Source organism: Cucurbita pepo, chromosome 2, assembly GCF_057944985.1.
Source record: "Cucurbita pepo subsp. pepo isolate OVF chromosome 2, ASM5794498v1, whole genome shotgun sequence".
NCBI classification, from domain to species: domain Eukaryota; kingdom Viridiplantae; phylum Streptophyta; class Magnoliopsida; order Cucurbitales; family Cucurbitaceae; genus Cucurbita; species Cucurbita pepo.
In genome coordinates this window covers 931198-946016 of record NC_141799.1, presented here as the reverse complement: position 1 = coordinate 946016, position 14819 = coordinate 931198, and the positions used below count along the sequence as shown (strand labels likewise).

Genomic DNA, 14819 nt, shown 5'->3' with positions numbered 1-14819 from the left:
CATGAAATCTAATAATTTTGGCTAATAAATACCGTTTTGGTCCATCAAAAAATAAATGAGAAATTTCGTCCCACCCAGCTCACATCTATATTCTAAAGACAATTTTTTTTTTTTTTTTTTTTTGGTATATAAAATAAAAAGAAAAATAAAAAAGAAAAGGAACAAACGAGAAGTTATCGGCGTTGGGATGCGTGCTCATAGCGTCTGTGTTGAGGATTGTTAGTTCGGCAGCAGGTCAGCCCATCAATTCATTATTCAATTCTCTCTCTCACTATGTTAAAATCCCATCGCATTACCCATAACCCCAACCGTCAGAGCTTCGTCTGCTCTCCATTTTCTTCCACCTCTCTCCGCATCTTTTCTGCTCCACTTCCTTGCCAATGGCGAATTCCACCGATTCTCCCCTCAAATCTGACTCTCTTTTGGAGCAGTTGAAGCAGTATCTCACTACCGATGCCGGCAAACAGGTCGTCAAGAACATCGGCCATGTTTACCAGATCAATATTTCCCCCAAGGTCATCTTCCTTTCTCTTCTATGATTTTCTAATTTTTCTCCGGAGTATTGAAGCTCTTGAATCTGAATTGAATTATTGGCAGAAAATTGGAACTGATGAGGTTGTTTATACCATTGATCTCAAGAAAGGGGAGGTTACCAAAGGTTAGGGCTTTTACTTTCTTCGATTCGGTGCCTTTTCTGGTTTGATACGATGGAGTGATGTCTAAACCCCTGTACTCTGTCTCCTTTCAATTTTGTTTTTGAGCAATCGAAGGATGAATGAAGTTTAAAATCCACTTCCACTGGTTTTAGGTTATGGTGAAAGGTAGATTTATATCCCAAGCTTAATGCCTTGTGTTCGAACTGGTATTTGACTATGAATATCAATGTCACGACGAGGCATCAAAAAATTCTTAGAAGTACATTTTCGCATCACAACCATCGATTGTCAAATGCATTTTTCATCTTCTTGGTACCAAATGGCTATCTGGCATTGCGTGTTTATATGCTTCGGCTGGAAAATTGAGAAAAGAATTATGATTGTTTTGAGCTCAGGTCCATACGAAGGAGGAAAGCCTGACGCCACCCTATCCTTCAAGGATGAAGATTTCATTAAAATTGCTTTGGGGAAGATGAATCCTCAGATGGCTTTCCTCAGGTACTTATAATTCATTGATTATATCATCTTTAGGGGCCTGCTTTTTCCTTCTCGCACAAGTGCTTACGTATTTAGAGTGAATTTTGCATGACTTTGAAGTAAAAGATGTTTGTAATCGGTTAGAAATGCTTTTCAAATTTATCATGATGTTTAGTTCATGAATAAGACTTTTGAGTGTAGTACGTTAAGTGAGACACCTTTTGGTAGAAATATTGATTAGGTGCTTCCTCCAAAAGTACTTCAGAGTTTCTTTTGGTGTTCTTAGAACTTTGAAATTCACTTTTGAATATGCAGCCAAGCACTAGGATAAACTTGAAGTGCTTTTAATGGGCTAAAAACGATTTTCACCATCTTAAAACTCATATTAAACTTACTCTATAAGAGCTATTGAAAATTGCAGACATACTCGAGGTATTTCCTTCAGAAGTGCTTATTGTACACTTTTCTTTGAAAAAGTCATCCGAAACTCACTATTATTTTGCGAAAACTCTGTAAACTCTACAGGGGCGCACTGAAGATCAAGGGGAGCATTACCGCAGCACAGAAATTCACTCCCGACATTTTCCCCAAGCCTGCGAAGTTATGATCAGATTCAAGGGGGAAACTGCTGTTCATGAAGCAGCTCCACGATGTCCGGGTTGTGAGATTTATGGGAATTTAAACAGGAAAGGAAATAGAAAAAAGAAGGAAGTTCTAAATCAATAAATTCAGTGTCAAAGTATTAGTCCAATTCTGTTGTAGAATATCATAACAAGTTGGGAACTATACTTCCATATTTAATGTTCAAATCATCTTCCCTTGTGCAATATGGCGCCAACTTTTGGAAAGGCCTGACGTACAGGTACAACTCAACTCATAGAATTGCTCTTTAAATTCTGTTATTCTCGTCTTCTTTTCCCAAATAGGTTTATATATACGTATGTTGCATTTGTTTTGTCCGAGTTGCTATGCTTAGAACTATCAGCTCTTTTTTTATGTCAATGTCATGATTTTGTGCTTTTACCATTTATGCTTTTATGTCATATTCTCCTGCAAATTCGTTTGTTTTTGGTCCATCTTTTGTGGCTGCAAGCTTTCTTAACATGTAAAGTGCAGGCTTTGGCTTTAGTGGGATCAGATTAAGGTGATGACCTCTCATGAACCATTTCTGTAACTCTACACAATCCAAATACATATGGTATAAATCTAGACCTCGATCAATTCCAAGCTACATAAATTTCACACTTGCTAAAGTTATATATAAGTCTACGATATTATCAAATTGCATCGATTGTTGGCTTCCGTTGTGCCTCCCTCAATCAGCATTAAACTCTCTTTTAAGGTCCATTTAACAGTTGGAAGCACCCTTCTAGAGGGATCTTGTAACCGTCCAAGTCCTGTCCAAGCTAGCTAGTAGATATTGTCTTTGGACTTTTTGTTTTAGGTTTTCCGTTTTCTACATCCTCATAAGGAATGCTTTGTTCTCCTCTCCAACCGATGTAAGATTTTACAATCCACCCTTCTTGGGGGTCCATCGTCCTCGCTGGTGCACCGCTTGGTGTATTTGTAACAGCTCAAGTCTACTGCTAGCAGATATTGTCATTTTTGAACTTTTTCCTTCGGACTTCTCTTAAGGTTTTTAAAACACATTTGACAGGGAAAAGTTTCTATACCTTTATAAAGAATGCTTCATTCATGTCTCATATATTTTTACTCGATCTTGATTTCGCTGGGATTGATGGGCTCTTAGGTTCATGTTAATGAGAAGTAGGAATGAGAGAGGTAGGAATGAGAATGGGAAACAGCTTATTATCAACTTGTTGCAAAAGAGGTTTTCAACCTTTGGTATGGGAACGATCTTATACTAAACCATTTTAGAGGGTCATCAATAGAGCTTTCCATATCCTCATTTGAGTGGGGTTTCTCCCTTTCCAAAAATTTTACTCACTTTTACACTTTTTTTTCTTTTCGTTTTACATTTATTTTCTGTTTTTTTTTTCTGTTACTTAATTAAATTAATTTTTATTGATGTGTTTAACCTAAATTTATAATTTGTATGAGTACCCCATAATCGATTTCAAAATAATATATTAAATGTAATTAAATTTTATTGTCAAGAACGTATTAATTATATTAATTATTGTGTTGTAATAAACTAGCATGAATCAAAGTGGATATATTAATTAGTTGACTGATAATTTTATTGCTTGTACTTAACATTGATTAGTTCATTAATTAGCTCCATAAGTATGTAGAGAAAAAGATATCATTAATTTATAAAATAAGGAACAAAATAAATTATAATCACGAAGATCAATTTAGGATATTGTCGCCTTTAAAATTGCATCCATTAACAAGATGTGGATGAATCACGAAAGCTTAAGTCGTGAATGGAATATGGGCCGAAATCTGAGCCCAAAGTAAAGCCCACAGAAGTTTGATGAGGCCCGATCTTTACATAAGAGTTCAATCTGTTGCAAATCTGAGCCCAAAAGTAGAGCCCACAGAAGTTTGATTAGGCCTGATCTTAACATAAAAGTTCAATCAGTTGCAAATCTGAGCCCAAAAGTAAAGCCCACATAAGTTGGATTAGGCCTGATCTGAACATACGAGTTCAATCAATTGCAAATCTGAGCCCAAAGTAAAGCCCAATAAGATAAAGCCCACAGAAGTTGGATTAGGCCTGATCTTAACATAAGAGTTCAATCAGTTGTAAATCTGAGCCCAAAAAAAGCCCAATAAGTTAAAGCCCACAGAAGTTGGATTAGGCCTGATCTTAACATAAGAGTTCAATCAGTTGCAAATCTGAGCCCAAAGAAAAGCCCAATAAGTTGAAGCCCACAGAAGTTGGATTAGGCCTGATCTTAACATAAGAGTTCAATCAGTTGCAAATCTGAGCCCAAAGAAAAGCCCAATAAGTTGAAGCCCACAGAAGTTGGATTAGGCCTGATCTTAACATAAGAGTTCAATCAGTTGCAAATCTGAGCCCAAAGAAAAGCCCAATAAGTTGAAGCCCACAGAAGTTGGATTAGGCCTGATCTTAACATAAGAGTTCAATCAGTTGCAAGGGAAAGGCAACGGGTTATTGGCGGTAACCTTTCTGAGAGAAGAACCCTAAAAAAGGTCACGACAGAACGAAGAGCTCCAAGAATTTCAAATTTCGAAATTGGCGCCTCTTCATTTCTACGTCTCCATCTGTCCTCTGGATTCTGAATTTCCTTGCATTTGATTCGATCTGCATTCCACAGAGCTTGAGTTTCCCGTCGATACAACTCGAAGGCGTTGATAATGGGAGCCTCTCAAAGTCGCGAGGGTCTGGAACTTTCGGACTCCGATCGTGAAGATGGGAACGAGGAAACCAATAAGAAGGAGGTGAAAAACGAGGATGTTGAAGAAGAGCTCCAAAGATCTTCAGAACGACGGCAGAAAACGCCATCGTCAGTGGACGACGTGGAGGCGAAGCTCAGGGCTCTCAAGCTCAAGTACGGATCATCTCAGAAGCCAAACATAAAGAACGCAGTGAAGCTTTACCTTCACGTTAATGGCAATACTCCTAAGGCGAAATGGATTACCTCTGAAAATCTTACTACTTACTCTTTTCTCAAGTCTTGTAGTGGCAATGATGAGGAAGAGGAGGAGGATGATGACGAGGAAGAGGAGGAGGAGGATGACGACTCTTGGTGGTTTTTGAAGGTTGGATCGAAAATTAGAGTGAGAGTATCGTCAGATACGCAATTGAAAACGTTCGGAGACCAGCGGCGTGTGGACTTTGTTGCGCAGGGTGTCTGGGCATTGAAATTTTTCAGCGATGAAGATTATAAGATTTTTGTGGAAAAATTTCAGGCCTGTTTATTTGAAAATACATATGGATTTGAGGCTACGGAGGCGAATAAATTGAAGGTTTATGGCAAGGATTTTATTGGTTGGGCGAATCCGGAAGTGGCGGATGATTCAATGTGGGAAGATGCGGAGGAGAGTTTCTCAAAGAGTCCAAATTCGGCAACGCCTGTCAGGGCAAACGATTTAATGGAGGAGTTTGAGGAAGCTGCAGACGATGGGATTAAGAGTTTAGCTTTAGGTGCATTAGAGAACAGTTTCTTGGTTGGCGATTCAGGAATTCAGGTCGTCAAGAACTTTTCTCACGGAATTCAGGGAAAGGGTATTTATGTGAATATTGATAATGGAAATCGGGATACTCGTGGAGCTGGTTCTAGTTTGGCCTACTCAACGCCGAAGAAGGCACTTCTTATGAAAGCTGAGACCAATATGCTTTTGATGAGTCCCATAAACGAGGGGAGGCCTCACACTTCTGGACTTCATCAGCTTGACATTGAAACAGGGAAAATTGTTACTGAGTGGAAGTTCGGGAAGGATGGAGTTGATATTTCAATGAGGGATATTACTAATGATTCTAAGGGGGCTCAGTTGGATCCTTCGGGCTCGACATTTTTGGGTTTGGACGACAACAGGCTTTGCAGATGGGATATGCGCGATAGGAACGGAATGGTCCAAAATCTTGCTACTTCTAGCGCTCCTGTCTTAAATTGGGCTCAAGGGCATCAGTTTTCTAGAGGAACCAACTTCCAATGCTTTGCAACCACTGGCGATGGCTCAATTGTTGTTGGGTCGCTTGATGGAAAAATCAGGCTATATTCTGTCAATTCTATGAGACAAGCAAAAACAGCTTTTCCAGGACTTGGTTCACCTATTACACATGTAGATGTTACCTACGATGGGAAATGGATTTTGGGAACAACAGATTCCTATCTAATTCTCATTTGTGCCATCTTTACCGATAAGGATGGGAAAACAAAGACTGGATTTTCTGGTCGAATGGGGAACAGGATTTCAGCTCCAAGATTGTTGAAGCTGACCCCTCTGGATTCACATTTGGCTGGAGTTGACAACAAGTTTCGAAATGCTCAATTCTCATGGGTATGTTTGTTTCTTGTCTTCTCAATTTGTCAGGAATAATCTGAAAGTTTTTGTGTTGTTCTAACTCTTAATTTACTTGACCTATATGCATTGCATGTCTTCTTGCTAGATGACTTTATGCCTTTTTTTCATAATGATTTTGTCTCCGTGATAGGTTTTGTTATCTTTTGGGAATTTTTTTCTATATTTGGTTGTGGCATTGAAATTTCAAATCTCAATGAGCAGCAGGGTAGGGTGGTTGAACATTTCATGATCTAGTTGCTGCATGACGGCATGAGCAGATAGCTAATCTTGATGTGTGAATTTAGTTTTGTTTCAACATCGTGCTGCATTTTGAAAGAAACTTATTATTCAATATTTAGTTTCATCTTTGGCTGACATGTAATTTTGAGTTAGGGTTTAGTGGGCAGTTGGTGCTAGTATGTTTGAACCTCCAATATATTGTTATTGCTTTAGGTATACATGTGTTGTCTTATATGATTATTATCTCTTTTGCTTATCTGCTGCAAAAGCAATCATGTTTCACCTGTTTCTTGGCTTGTATGTTTCATTTTCTTTTCTATAACCTTTTCCTTTGTTTTTTTATTATCAGCTGCAAAAACATTTGTGTGTCGCCTGTTTTCCTTGCTTGTCTTTTTGTATCATTTAGTTTCTTGTCTACAACCTTTTCCCTTGTTTGTTCTGCCAGATCAATCGATTCTCCGTCTTTTTCTTTCATTGGTCATGCAATGTTGTCACAATATACCATGTCTTTTGAGATAATAAAGTCCCATTGAAGAAAGGAAGATAAAGCCATTTAACTCATTGACATTTCATAATTTAAATAGCCATCGATACATAACCAATGTTTGTCTTAATACTTTGAGTTGGATAAATAATCTAGTGGAGTTCCCAATGCAAAGACATTTAGGCATTTAGGCGACTAAATCTTGCCTTGGAACTTCAAAGAGATTGCATTTAATACGTGTTCAGCCTGAACAAATTTATGCACCAAGATTTTTCCATAATAGCATTTGCACATAAATTCCTTCCATATTTGGTCCTACAATCAGACAAAGTTCGTCCATATTGTTATCCTGTCATTTTGTTTTGTTATCTCAAACTCTCTGCAAGTTTGTGCAGCTCTCTTTTAGCAGTCTTCAAATTTTCTTTTGTACTATTTTTACATTTTCAATATTATTGCCATAGGTCACCGAGGACGGGAAGCAGGAGCGCCATTTGGTCGCGACCGTAGGCAAGTTCAGTGTCATCTGGAACTTCCAACAAGTGAAAAACGGGACACACGACTGCTACCGCCATCAGGAAGGCCTCAAGAGTTGCTATTGCTACAAGATTGTTCTTAAAGACGACTCCATTGTTGATAGTCGTTTCATGCACGAAAAATTTGCAGTTACCGATTTGCCCGAAGCTCCATTGGTGATCGCAACGCCCATGAAGGTCAGTTCCTTAAGCATATCCAGTAGGCTAAGAGACTGAGATTCAGTTCCAAGCATAGTATATACTCGGTACAGGTTCCATTGCATTGCCTGATGCACAGTTAAGCAGCTACGTTTCTAAGTGGAATGTTTAGGACCTTATAGATGCCTTAAAGTAGTTCTAAACATCTGTCTATGAGTTCCCTAATTTGTATTCATTCCTATTTCGAGTTCCTTAATGACTCTAGTTTTTCCATCAATTGTAATGTTAAGGAAGCCAAATATAATCTCAACGACATATACTCTTATATGAAAAATTAGTTATTTTTATAACTTAGCCTTTCATGAAGCTGCTGATAAAAATCCAACTCTTTTTCTAATCAAACTCGCAGAAACTTGTAAGCCTTTACATTATACACGACAATGTCACGGAATAACCTCACCATCCAAAAATCAAAATGTAGAAACTTATTACATCTTGCAAAGCCCATGGTGCAACGTTTTTTTTTTTTTTTTTTAAATAGACGCACGAATACCCATTTTATCATACAATAAAAGAAAAAAATTAATCACCATCATGTACAATCTCGTAATTCTTCAAACTCGGCGATTATAGTCTCCATGAGGAAAACCAATTTCAAAGGAGAGGTCAAAATATCAACAGTGTAAATAGAATAACTGTACCCTGAAACGATTTAGGATGGCTTGTTTGGCTGTGCCTTCTTTCTGGCCAGAAACATGAGAATTCGAGGGAAAAATGATTTCTTCTTTTTCTTCCCTGTTTTTGATTCTGAGAACGAATCCATTGAAGTAAGGCTTCTTTGCATATCTGCCTTGGGGCTCGAGGCATCAGTAACCATGGCGTCAGATGAGCCGACTAAATTCGATGGATCGTTCTTCCCCTCAAAACTGGCCCTTGGACTGCGAATGGGGTTCATTAATCCAGTGCCAGAGTCACCAGCCTTCCTTCGTTGTTCGTGCTCGGCTCTCCATTTTCGCAACTCCTGCTCAACGCCCAACTTCCCTTCCTTGGCCTTCTCAGCCTTCTCCATGGCAATTTTTAGTGCTTCCTTTCTGGTAGCCATCTCCTGGATTACTGCTTCCAGTTTATCCAAGCTTCTTGACTCGGATTCCTTGGCTAGCTCAATCTGTGACAGTGCATCTGCCACTCTAAGGTTGGCTTGTTCCTCTGCCTCGTGAGCACACTTGCTAAGCTCATAGTACTCCTCTAGTGACAGTGTAACTCCTGCGGGTGAGTTCGCGTTGTTGGTATCTCTGGCCGATTCGCTCTCTTCTAATGCCTTGATTGCGGCCAACGCCAATCTTTCTGAAGCCTTTGCAGCCTCAATCTCTTTCTGAGCAGCAAGCAATCTACTCTTCATGGTACTTGCTCCAGCCTTTGCTTGCTCTGCCTCCTCTTTTGTTTTGCACAGCTCCTCTTGAGCCTCCTGAGCCAGTGATTTGGCCTGATCGGCTTCTTGTGCTGCTTGCTGTAATTGTTTAGGCAACTCCACTATCGTTTCCCTGGCCTCTTTCTCCCTCATTTGAACTAAAGCTATTTCTGACCTGGTTCTTTCCACTTCAGCTTCAAGAGATGCAACTGCTATAGATGCCATTCCTTCTCTTTGCCTCAAGTTGACTAGATCAGATTTCTCCTTTTCAAGCTCTGTTTTCAATGATGTTGCGGCCACCTTTAAGCAGTTTATTTCAGAAGTTGATTTCTCAATGTTGAGTTTCACTTCCTTAAGTTCCTGCTTTGCTGAAGCAACTGCTGCTTGTATATCTGTACGTGTTTTCTTTTCGGGATCCTCTGCCTCGCTTTTTGTGTTACCATCATTATCAGGCTCCTCTTCCAGTTTTGATTCCATATAAGCTGCTAATTCAGCTTTTAAATCTATTAGCAAATTCGAGGCAGTATCCAGTTTTGATTTCAGATTCTTCGCTGATATAATTTTCTGATTGAGACTCTGAAGTTCTGCTTCAGCCTGCTTCAATTCTTTCTCCCAGTTAAGAGAATCTTGCTCTCTGGCCATGGCTGCACCTATTCTTTGCTCCTCTGCCTCCAAATGAGTAGCATGTGCAGACTCTAACGACTCCTTAGTGGCCATAAGCTCAATAGTTAGATCTTCCACTGCCTTCTCAACTTCCTTGGAGGCAGCCACAGCATCTTCAGCTTTAGCTAAAGCTGCATTCTTATCTGCGACCAAAGAAGCAAACTCCCTATAAAGTGTTTCCAATTCCTCTCTGACAGCTTTAAGCTCTGAAACTGCATCTACGTGCCTGGCTTTAGCAACCTCAAGCTGCGCCTTGGCAGCTACACTAGACTCCTCAGCAATTCCTTGCTCCATCTCTTCAACCCTGAGTTTCGCAAGCTCGGAGTCTTGCCTTGCTTGATGCTCTTCTGTTTGTGCCCTCTCTAGATTAAGCTTTAATTCTTCTATCAATCGCTTAGTGCTATCTAGCTCCTTTAGAACTTGTTTTTTTCCCTCTTCAGCAGCCTCTGACTGTCTCCTGTACTCCGGAATCTCCTCGTTTAATTTCTCAAGTTCTTGCTCCACAACTTTGCGTCTCTGTAACATTTGAAAGATAGAACTATAAGCTAAATCAGAAAAATCATTTGAATTTAGTCCGAGACATGAAAAAGAACAAACGTGCATGGGGATTGAGTGAATTTGGTTATTAGTTAGAAATAAACCCAATCAAGGACAATCAAGTTGAACACGTTCACAGAAGAAAGCGTCCCTCTATTTAAAATATTTTTGAAGAATTAAAGAAGAATTTAGAATATAATTGTGAAATGGTGCGACACAGCCTGTCACGAGCATCATGAAAGAGACAAACACTTTCACACTTTCAACTCACTGTCCCCAAATTACCATCATTGTGAGTATTCACAACTAAAATCCTAAATTACGTGGTATACTTTCATTGATTTTTAACACCATGTTGCATTTTCGAAATATGCTGTTATAACAGCACTGAGTAGCTGCATTAGATACTATATGCAATAACTAATGAGAAACACTTGTCTTTTGCTCCTACACGTTCAATACCATGACAAAGAAATTTTTCACGACACTAGCAAAAGACACACAATTACGGTATCTTTTCAGTCAATATTAAGAATGGCTAACCCACTCCAATGCATGTAAATGGTGCCACAATATTTAAAAAGCGAAAGGATCACAGTAGTCTTGTAGTAAGTTATACCTCAACTGTTTGGATTCGATGAGCTTTCCAATCAACAATCCCACCAAACTTAGAAACGGCTTCTTTAACAGATTCAAATGGTGCAGTTGTATCAATAAGGCCTCTGTTAATATCACTTTGCTTAACATCTTTTGAAGAATCAACAGATTCAGTTTTTCCACCTGAAACTCTCACGCCCTCTGCAAGCCCATCTGCACGTTCAACATCCTCATTTTTTATAACCACTGTCTCAGAAGGCATAATGACATCATTGACAGTAGCAGAGTCACTACAGACTGAAGATTGTTCCGGAGGAAGTTCCTCAGGCATAATGACCTCATTGGCATCATTGACAGTAGGCATAATGACCTCATTGGCATCATTGGCAGTAGCAGAGTCACCATGGACGGAAGATTGTTCCTGAGGAGGTTTCTCAGGCATAATGACCTCATTGGCATCATTGACAGTAGCAGAGTCACCATGGACGGAAGATTGTTCCTGAGGAGGTTTCTCAGGCATAATGACCTCATTGGCATCATTGACAGTAGCAGAGTCACTATGGATTGAAGATTGTTCCTGAGGAAGTTTCTCTGGCATAGTGACCTCATTGACATCATTAACTGTAGCAGAGTCACTATGGACTGAATGTTGTTCCTGAGGAAGTTTCTCAGGCATATCTTCTACTGATTGAGTTCTGGGGTCTTCCATCAAGGTATTTGAATTGTGTTCCTCAAATCTATCATCTGGAACTGTAGTACTCATACCTGAATTACTTAATGTAATAAGTTCATCTTTATTCATATTCGCATCACTAGGAGCATCTTCTATGGTTGATGATAAAGAATTTTCAGCTATTGGCTGTTGACTTTTAGATCGCCGTGTTGCATCAACTGGGCTTGAAGAGCATTCAACGTCACCTTCCAATTTTTCATTACCAACAGCATTTGAGAGAACTTGGCTCTGGTTCGTAATTCCATTGTTAACTAGGTGGTTTGGATCCTCTTCATGAACAAGACTACCATCTTGGGAGATTAACGAGGATTGTGAAGAAGATATATGATCAGCTAATTTCACATTGTCCATCAAACAGCGTTAAGAAAAGTGCCAGAGGATACCTGTAGATGAATTAAAACCATACAAACACAAAGCACCCAAAACCGTAAGCTTTCAAATCCTGTATTTTAAAATTAAAAAAACAGCAACTTTAGGAAACTACAGTCATAAGCAAAATGCATTCATGCCAACAATAAATCAGTGGACAAGGAGTAGCAGATTCACACACCATTAACATCAACACGATGCATCCAAATCAAAGGTCAAAAACTGAAGTGATAAACATTCTCAGATTTTTTTTGTCCAGATTCAAAACTACACCATTGTTTTAACTTTTTATTTTGCACCATTTTTCAGTCTACTCACCGAGGTAGTTTAAACTAGAATAATTAATTCCTTGTGTTTGAACAATTAATCAATGGGGAATGCAGAAGTTCAACTTTCCTCAAATGCTTCTGAATAAACACTGGCATTAAGATAAAATGTCAAAAAGAAAAAACAGAAGAAATTAAAATTGAATTTTGCAATAAACGTTCAGTTGCAGGTGAACATTCCAGTAAAAGAGAAAACACTTGATATCAGGTAGACATTGAAAAAAAGAAAAAAGCTTTTTCGTTTGCAAATGTGAACAAATATAGCTACTACCAGCGGTCAGGTTATATCATAAAAAAAACTGGTTGCACATTTTGATCAATATTCAATATAAAGTTAAAGCAAAGCTTTATAAGACAACAAAAAATAGATTCATAAAGCAGTTCTATCAGAATTCATTACCAATTGTCATTTTTTGTTCACTAATTCTTTTGGTTCAATGTCACTAATATACTCCATACATATCATTTAATCAAAAACAATGATCCTAGTATTTCCTATTCTAGCAAAAAGATCCATCTGAGCAGTAGTTAATCAGTCGCCATTATAAATATGGTATATTCACTAGTGCCTATATATACTGCTATGCAAGAGGCACACGATTTGGCATACACGAAAAGATTTAAGGTAATTCTTCAAAATTCTCTCCATTTTGAGCTTAATTGAAGCGCCTTTTATTCGATCCATGAGATCAAAGGTTTGCCCGGTCTGAACAGATCAATCTAAACCGTCTAATTATTTCTGCCACACCAATGTATTTCCCCGAAGACGCAATAAATACTTCCGGTACACCAAAAGGATGCGCGTTTCAAGATCCTTTACATAAAGTTTGCAAGCCTTACGTTTCAATACTAAGAGCAGTTGAAAAACGACCAAAACTGGAAAATAATTAACGTAAACGGCCAGTCAACGTATCCGAAAAACCTCTTCTGCTTTACAATAAGGAGAAAACAGATATAGCAACTGCGCTTCCGCGTTCCATCCCGCCTATAGCAGCCGGATTCCATATAGAAAAGCAAAATAACGAAACTCCAAAAAATTCACCGTCCAATTGAATAACAGCAACGAAAGGCAAAATTCAACATCATACACCAATTGAATGATGCGGAATAAGGAAATTCAGTATGCCAAATCACACAACTCTTGCACAGCGGTAGATATCAGCGCATCGAAGAAATCAGATAGTAAACATTAAAGAATCAACAGAAACAACAGCACATAGGTAGAAGGTAGAACGAAGACAGAGTATCCAAACAAACGAAACAGATTAAAGCTGCAAGTTGACAGAATCAAAACGAAAACGAAGAAAGAGAGAGAGAGAGAGAGGAGAAGAAGAGAAGTATACCGTAAGAACGCAGCCGAAGAAGAAGAAGCAGAGAAGAAGAGATGGAAGAGGAGTCAAGAGAGAGGAAATGAAAAATTATGATCAGAAATTGGGAAAAGGAAATACAGAAAAGAAACTAAGTAAAATAATTAAACAGAAAAATAAAAATAAAAAAAGAAAAGGATTATGAAAAGGAAAATCCAAGGCGAGAAGTTTTGAGAGCTAAAATTAGGATGAGAAAAAGTGGGGGCCGGTATGCGTCCGTGGAGCCCACCCCCTTCCCACAAACCATCATCCATCCATCCATCTTCTCCCTTTTTTTCCTTTTCTTTTTCTAAAATATTATTATTATTGTTCCAATCGTGGAACTGATTTGATGTAAAATTGTTAAAAGGAATCCAACACATCCGTCCGGGTTTGACACACAAAATTGAGTTGTTTTTTTCTTTAATTTTTTTAATTTGTATTTATTTAGTCTTTTAATTTTAATTTTAATTTTAATTTTAATTTTAATTTTGTGTCTTATCAAATACATGATTAAAATTATAATTTAATACTGAAATCTTGTGTTGATTTGGGTTAAGGTAGGTGATTATTAGTTGGCACATGTGTCAGACATTAATAGTCGCCACCGACGGCCGGATCCAGCGGTGGGATTGGGCGGTGATGGGTGACGTCATGGAGCCTACTTTGATTTTGTTATTTGTTATTAGTTATTTCTGGGCGGCGTGTTGAGAAAATTGGAGGATTTTCGGGGAAAGGGGATCTGAGGAAGAGGCAGATGCATGCTACTGTGACCGTGAGTAGGATAAGTGTAGTGGCATGCTGCAAATATTGCCATGTTTGGGACATCACAGTGGAGGGTGGGGGCCATCAACGTTGACGTGTTATCTGTAGTTTAGTGGATGGGGTTGTCTGTTTCCTAAATAGAAAGTCGTAGATTCAACTCTACAAATCCGGTACAGTGTTTGGGGAAGACTGGGTGGGAACCAAAGAAGAAGAGAAGAGCAAAGCTTCCTTTTAAGGGATCAAGTATTGGAGACTTTCTTAGAGGTTTTGGGCGATGAGCTTTTTTCCTCCTCTTCTACCTTCAAAGGAAGCTTCACCCAGGCTGACGCCTAAGGTTTTGTATCGACCACTGGGGCCTAAACACTTGTCCTGATGGCCAGATATAGGTTGGCAGGTGAGCTGCCTTAGAAGTTTTGGGCATGGCCGTTAGTGCATGATTGGGCTTAATAATAATTAATTTAAATTAGTGCAGCAAAACCCAGAAAAGTAAAAGGAGGTTTTCTCTTTTTATATACAGTCAGACCCCACTAAAAGGTAGAGGAGGATGTTATGATAGTGATGCCTCCCACTCTTCATCATTAAGGAATTCATTATGAACTTTCATGTTTG

General features: G+C 38.8%; 3 protein-coding genes across 5 annotated transcripts; 2 read left to right on the top strand and 1 right to left on the bottom strand.

Moving 5' to 3' along the window:
- The first annotated feature begins 235 nt into the window (after window positions 1-235).
- Window positions 236-1960, top strand: SCP2 (sterol carrier protein 2). The gene is made up of 4 exons (XM_023670169.2): window positions 236-515; window positions 598-658; window positions 1052-1154; window positions 1659-1960. The coding sequence occupies exons 1-4, from the start codon at window positions 381-383 to the stop codon at window positions 1738-1740; spliced, it is 381 nt and encodes a 126-aa protein (XP_023525937.2). The 5' UTR covers window positions 236-380; the 3' UTR covers window positions 1741-1960.
- Window positions 1961-3891: 1931 nt separating this feature from the next.
- On the top strand, window positions 3892-7773 carry LOC111789404 (protein CYPRO4). The gene is made up of 2 exons (XM_023670168.2): window positions 3892-6068; window positions 7257-7773. Exons 1-2 carry the CDS (start codon window positions 4422-4424, stop codon window positions 7542-7544), a joined length of 1935 nt encoding a protein of 644 aa, XP_023525936.2. The 5' UTR covers window positions 3892-4421; the 3' UTR covers window positions 7545-7773.
- A 61-nt stretch (window positions 7774-7834) lies between these two features.
- Window positions 7835-13474, bottom strand: LOC111789402 (protein WEAK CHLOROPLAST MOVEMENT UNDER BLUE LIGHT 1). Of its 3 annotated transcripts, none has more exons than XM_087121480.1 (3): window positions 13443-13474; window positions 10694-11787; window positions 7835-10053 (listed from the first exon to the last, which is right to left on the bottom strand). In XM_087121480.1, the coding sequence occupies exons 2-3, from the start codon at window positions 11753-11755 to the stop codon at window positions 8179-8181; spliced, it is 2937 nt and encodes a 978-aa protein (XP_086977606.1). In that variant the 5' UTR covers window positions 11756-11787; window positions 13443-13474; the 3' UTR covers window positions 7835-8178. The 3 variants fall into 3 exon arrangements, with proteins under 3 accessions (XP_086977606.1, XP_086977607.1, XP_086977608.1); XM_087121481.1 differs by lacking the exon at window positions 13443-13474 and having other exon boundaries at window positions 10694-11008; window positions 11042-12081; XM_087121482.1 differs by lacking the exon at window positions 13443-13474 and having other exon boundaries at window positions 10694-11008; window positions 11120-12081.
- Window positions 13475-14819: the final 1345 nt, after the last annotated feature.